This window comes from Rhincodon typus, chromosome 28 (assembly GCF_021869965.1).
Source record: "Rhincodon typus isolate 14 chromosome 28, sRhiTyp1.1, whole genome shotgun sequence".
Classification (NCBI taxonomy): Eukaryota; Metazoa; Chordata; class Chondrichthyes; order Orectolobiformes; family Rhincodontidae; genus Rhincodon; species Rhincodon typus.
This window is the reverse complement of record NC_063359.1, coordinates 41,040,414-41,046,413: the sequence shown is the minus strand read 5'-3', so window position 1 is coordinate 41,046,413 and position 6,000 is coordinate 41,040,414. Positions and strand designations below refer to the sequence as shown.

The 6,000-nt window shown below is 46.8% G+C and overlaps 1 protein-coding gene across 1 annotated transcript in view; it reads left to right on the top strand.

Annotated features, from left to right (window-relative positions):
• The window catches only part of adamts13 (ADAM metallopeptidase with thrombospondin type 1 motif, 13), a 38,185-nt gene that overhangs the window by 476 nt on the left and 31,709 nt on the right, over window positions 1-6,000 (top strand). Inside the window, exons 2-4 of the mRNA XM_048613422.1 lie at window positions 132-271; window positions 1,596-1,679; window positions 5,368-5,492. Of these exons, the coding sequence (XP_048469379.1) occupies window positions 132-271; window positions 1,596-1,679; window positions 5,368-5,492 (349 nt within the window). The remainder of the gene's footprint in view (window positions 1-131; window positions 272-1,595; window positions 1,680-5,367; window positions 5,493-6,000) is intronic.

Here is a 6,000-nt window from a genome sequence, read left to right as displayed (position 1 = left end):
ATGCACACACAGACATGCACACACAGACATGCACACAGACATGCACACACAGACATGCACACACAGACATGCACACAGACATGCACACACATTCCAGTTGCTGAGTCTTCTGTTCTGCTTGAATGTTGCAGGTCGATCCAGGTCCTCTCTGGTAACAAGGCGGTCTGTGAGGGAGACAAAGCATCTGGAACTGTTGGTTGTGGTGATGCACGATGTGTACAACTTTCATAAACAGGACACAGAGCGCTATATTCTCACCAATCTGAACATTGTGAGTGTCTTCAGGGCCCCTCAATGGAGGCTGACAGCCCAGGGCTAGGGTGGGGGTATGGGAATAGTGGCCTTGCACCTCACACTGAAGCAAATCTGCTGCCTTGCACCTACAATAAATAGACCTGAATCTTTGTACATCCAGCAGTTCCTCTCTACCTGTTGTTCTGGGATCTTTGTACCTTGCTGCTTGACCCGGTCCCTCTGTAGCTTTTACTTTGCGGATTGGGTACCCTGCAGCTCTCTGGCTGAGATAGTAGGAACTGCAGATGCTGGAGAATCTGAAATAACAAGGTGTAGAGCTGGATGAACACAGCAGGCCAAGCAGCATCAGAGGAGCAGGAAGGCTGACGTTTCGGGCCTAGACCCTTCTTCAGAAATGGGGGAGGGGAAGGGGGTTCTGAAATAAATAGGGAGAGAGGGGGAGGCGGATAGAAGATGGATAGAGGAGAAGATATGTGGAGAGGAGACAGACCGGTCAAAGAGGCGGGGATGGAGCCAGCAAAGGTGAGTGTAGGTGGGGAGGTAGGGAAGAGATAGGTCAGTCCAGGGAGGATTGGCAGGTCAAGGGGGCGGGATGAGGTTAGTAGGTAGGAGATGGGGGTGCGGCTTGAGGTGGGAGGAGGGGATAGGTGGGAGGAAGAACAGGTTAGGGAGGCGGGGACAAACTGGGCTGATTTTGGGATGCGGTAGCGGGAGGGGAGATTTTGAAGCTTGTGAAGTCCACATTGATACCATCGGGCTGCAGGGTTCCCAAACGGAATATGAGGTGCTGTTCCTGCAATGTTCGGGTGGCATTGTTGTGGCACTGCAGGAGGCCCAGGATGGACATGTCGTCTGAGGAATGGGAGGGGGAGTTGAAATGGTTCGCGACTGGGAGGTGCAATTGTTTAGTGCGAACCGAGCGTAGGTGTTCTGCAAAGCGGTCCCCAAACCTCCGCTTGGTTTCCCCGATGTAGAGGAGGCCACAACGGGAACAGCGGATACAGTATACCACATTAGCAGATGTGCAGGTGAACATCTGCTTGATGTGGAAAGTCTTCTTGGGGCCTGGGATGGGGGTGAGGGGGGAGGTGTAGGGGCAGGTGTAGCACTTCCTGCGGTTGCAGGGAAAAGTGCCTGGTGAGGTGGCTGATCCTGCTCCCGGGGTTGGTGGGGGGGAGGGAGAGTGGGAGTGGAGGGAGATGGGCCTTCTCACAGCGGGGCACTCCCCACCCGGAGGTGTGTGCAAGCTGGGAGCTCCGCTGTCTCTCCCTGATGGGCCCTGCCCTGCTCTGATGACTTTCATTCCTCATTGGTCTTTCGTGTGCTTCTGATTTACACAGGCCGCTGAGCTCCTACGAGACGCTTCCCTGGGTGCCCAACTACGTGTCCACCTAACGAAGATGGTTATCCTGACTCAGCCTGAGGTATAAGCCCTGTTCCACCCAGATTCCAATCGGCTCAGCCTGCAACAACCTGCATTTATGTGATACCTTTAACATAGTGACAATGTCCCAAGGCACTTCACAAGAGAAATTATCAAATAAAATTTTATTCAAATAACACAGGGGAGATACTAGAATAGGTGCCCAAAATCCTTGCTTAAATTTATAAGGTGAATCTTAAAAGAATAGGAAAGAGTGGGGAGATTTAGGCAGGGAATTACAGAGATTGAGATCCAGAAAGAACAGCAACCAGTGATGACGTGATTAACTGGGGATGCTCAAGTGGCCAGATATGGAGGAGCACAGAGATCTCAGAGGGTTGCGAGACTGGAGGAGATTACAGAGATTGGGAGTACTAAAATCATGTGTGGATTTTAAACAAGGATGAGATCAGGGAATGTCCTTTCTCTCCATTTCTCTGGTGCTAGTTTGCTTAAAGGCAGTGTGCGATGTTTGAAGAGCTGCTGATTAGTGATTTGATAAATGTCCTCAAATAAATCCTTTGAGTGTTAGGTAACAAAACTGCCCCTACATGGGTATGATGGTGTGGTGATTATAGGACTGGATTGGTTTCCCAGAGGCCTGGAGTAAATCTGCCCAAATCATCAGAGCAAAAGTAGGCCATTCAGTCCCTTGAGCTTGCTCCTCCACTCAGTGATGGTGCAATGCACAAGTGACCTACTATCCATCTCAATGCCATTTCCCCACACTATCCCTATATCTCTTAATGACATTGGTCTCCAGAAATCCATTAGTCTCTGTCTTGAATCTGCTCAATGACTGAGCTTCAAAGAAAATTTCAAAGATCTAAATGAAGAAATTCCTCCTCATCTCAGACTCAAACAGCCCATTCCTTATACAGAGATTATGTCCCCTGATTTTGGACTCTAGCCAGCAAATGGATCTTGTCTAGATCCACCCTGTAAGAACATTCCAAATTCAACAAGATCACCCCTCATTGTTTCAACTCTAGAGAATACAGACCCTGTTTTCTCAGTCATTCCTCCATTAGACAATCACACCATCCCAGGGATTAGGCTGATGGACCATTGTTGCACTCACTCTCTGGTAAGTAACTCCTTCCTTAATCAGGAAACCAAAACTGTACACTGTTCTCCAGGTGAGGTCTCAGCAAACAAAGCGGATCATAGCTTATTTCAATTTCATTTAATTCTGTCACTATAATGTTGGGATCACTAAAAATGATGGAGAAAAGACCAACCTTCGCTGTCTCAGACTTATCCTCAGTATTTCTTGGCAGGACAAGGTGACCAGCTCAGAGATCCAGAAATGTGCTAATTCAATGAGCGCATATATATTGCTTGGGCACATCTACATTGGTTTTGATGTGGAGGTGCCGGTGTTGGATGGGGTGGACAAAGTCAGATGTCACATGACACCAGGTTATAGTGAACTTCATCTGATGAAGGAACAGCACTGTGAAAGCGTGTGATTTTAAATAAACCTGTTGGATTATACGTGTTTTGACCACATCTGTTGGATGGATGACACCATTTAGCCAAAGACCTTCTGAATGGTGAATTGGCCACTGAGTCATGATCTCTTGGGTACAATAACAAGGACACCAGTCAGCAAAATATGAAGATGATGGACACTGACAGTTTGGAGACAGTCACTGATGATGTGACCTCTGTAGGCTGATTGTTTGGAAGGACATTAGAAGAGCCAAGCAGATACGAGAAACCCAGCTGGCTGAGCAGAGGTTCGAGAATAGGGGGAAGCTGTAGTAGCAGTATTAGTAGTAATGTCACTTGGCTAATTTTCAGGGGACATGAGTTTGAATCTGACTGTGGAAGATGGTAATGCTTGAATTCAATAATAATCTGAAATAAAAAGCTAACCTCATGGTGGCCATGTACCAAATATGGATTGTCATAAAAACCCAATGGCTTCACTATAGCCCTTTAGGGAGGGAAACCTGCCATCCTTAGCCTGTCTGGATGACTCCAGGCCCACAGCAATGTGGTTGACTCTAGGCAGTTAGGGATGGGTAGTGCTAGTGATACCCTCATCCTGCAAACAAATAGGAAAAAAAAACATAGGCCAGGGAATTGTGCACCTTCCCAGCCCACTGTCTTCCTCTGCAGCAACAGTATCAGAGACAGGTCATATCAGTGAGCCACGTATACTGCACCAGGCAATGCTCAACATAGAGCTAACTGGTCTGGTGCAAACCATCATCTAATGAGATCAATATCTGCCATCACTAACAGTGCCCAAGAATGAATTAAAATTCTTCTTGAGCAGCATCCACACTCAGTTTTGGGCAGCCTCACCAAAGGTACCTCAGAATTTGAATACATTTATTCCTTGATTCATTTTGGAATTGAGCTGCGTGAACTGTATGAGTCCCTGACTAACTAAAGGCTGAAGGACTGAGACCTATAGTGCTGGACGCTATGGTGAAAGGAAAGATGATGTGAATCAGTCGCTTGGCTTTTTGAAGCTTGTAGACAATCAAATGAAAGAAAGATTCAGGGAGGTGAGGAGTTGGATTGTTGGGATTCTAGGAAAGACAGAATGAAAGTTTGGGACAGGGCAGTGGTTCTTACTTTCTCCAGATTGGGGTGCATGGAGGAGGAAGAGTATCAAGAACAGGATATTGGCAGCCCTCTTGTACAGTTCAATGCAGATTGCAGGAGGGCATGCCAGGAACAGCACCAGGCATACGTGAAAATGAGGTGTCAACCTGGTGAAGCCACCAAACAGGACTATTTGTATGCCAAACAGCATAAGCAGCAAATGACAGACAGAACTCAGCAATCTCACAATCAACGGATCAGATCTAAGCTCTGCAGTCCTGCCACATTCAGTTGTGAATGGTGGTGGACAATTAAACAACTCACTGGAGGAGGAGGCTTCACAAATATCCCCATCCTCAATTACAGAAGAGCCTGGCACATCTGCGCAAAAATAAGGCTGAAGCATTGGCAGAAATCTTCAGCCAGATGTGCTATGTGGATGATCCATCTCAGCTTCCTCCAGTGGTTCCCAGCACCATAGATAGCTGACTTCAGCCGATTCGATTCACTCCACAATGGCAATGGACCTTGACTTGTGCTCTGGAACTCGCCGCTCCTCTAGCAAAGCTGTTCCAGTACAGTTACAACACTGGTATCTACCCGACAATGTGGAAAATTGCCCAAGTATGTCCTGTACATAAAAAGCAGGACAAATCCAACCGGCCAATTACCGTCCCATCAGTCTCCTCTCGATCATCAGTAAAGTGATGGAAGGTGTCATCAACAGCGCTATCAAGCAGCACCTGCTCAGAGATAACCTGCTCAGTGACTCCCAGTTTGGGTTCCGCCAGGGTCAATCAGCTCCTGGTCTCATTACAGCCTTGGTTCAACCATGGACAAAAGAGCTGAATTCCAGAGGTGAGGTGAGAGTGACAGCCCTTGACATCAAGGCTACATTCAACTGAGTGTGGTATCAAGGAGCCACTGACACTTACATCCATCAAGGAATTTAAAATCGAAGTCAGGACAAACCTCACCATGAAATCTCTCTCTTTCTATCCATAAAGTTCCCTGTTCTTCAGAATGAAAGGTTAAATTAGAGAGTGGTGTAGAGAGCCTTAGGGGAATATTCTATCAGGAAAAGCCTAAAATGCCTACTCATAGCCAACAGTGTTTCCTCTTCACAGCTGGGACTGGAGATCACTAGAAACCTCACCTCATCACTCATTGACTTGTGCAGATGGAGCCGAACAGTTAACCCAGAGAACGACTCCGAACCACTCCATGCTGACCTGGTCCTCTATGTTACCAGGTACTGAACAAATCACAGTGTTGGTGTTTTAATTACTGCTTGATCTTACATTCTAGAAGTGGGACCTTCAGTTACTGGGTCCTGTTTTCTTAATAACTTGAGGTGATTTTATTTTGTATAGGTGTTGGAGTTATTTTTAACTTGTCATAACCTGCATTAACTCAGAGGTAACGGCTTCCAAATGAGGGTCAGTAAGCACACAGCCCAGTGTCCATACTGAATCTCTTGCTGGCACCTTTAGAGGTCAAAATGCATGTGAATCAGGGCCCAGGGACATGTGTAAAACCCTAGTTACCATTTAAAGACCATTGCAAAGACTGTGACAGCTCTCACTATTTCTGTGACAATCATTTAAGGTATTAAATCCCACACAAGTAGTTGGGTTGTGTTAATGATGTATCTGGGAAGAGTGTGCTGATAATTGCAACTGGTAGCATCCTGGAGAGAGAAACAGGGTTAACCTTTCAGTATGTCTCTTCTTCAGAATGAGAGGAAGAAGAGGATGCTT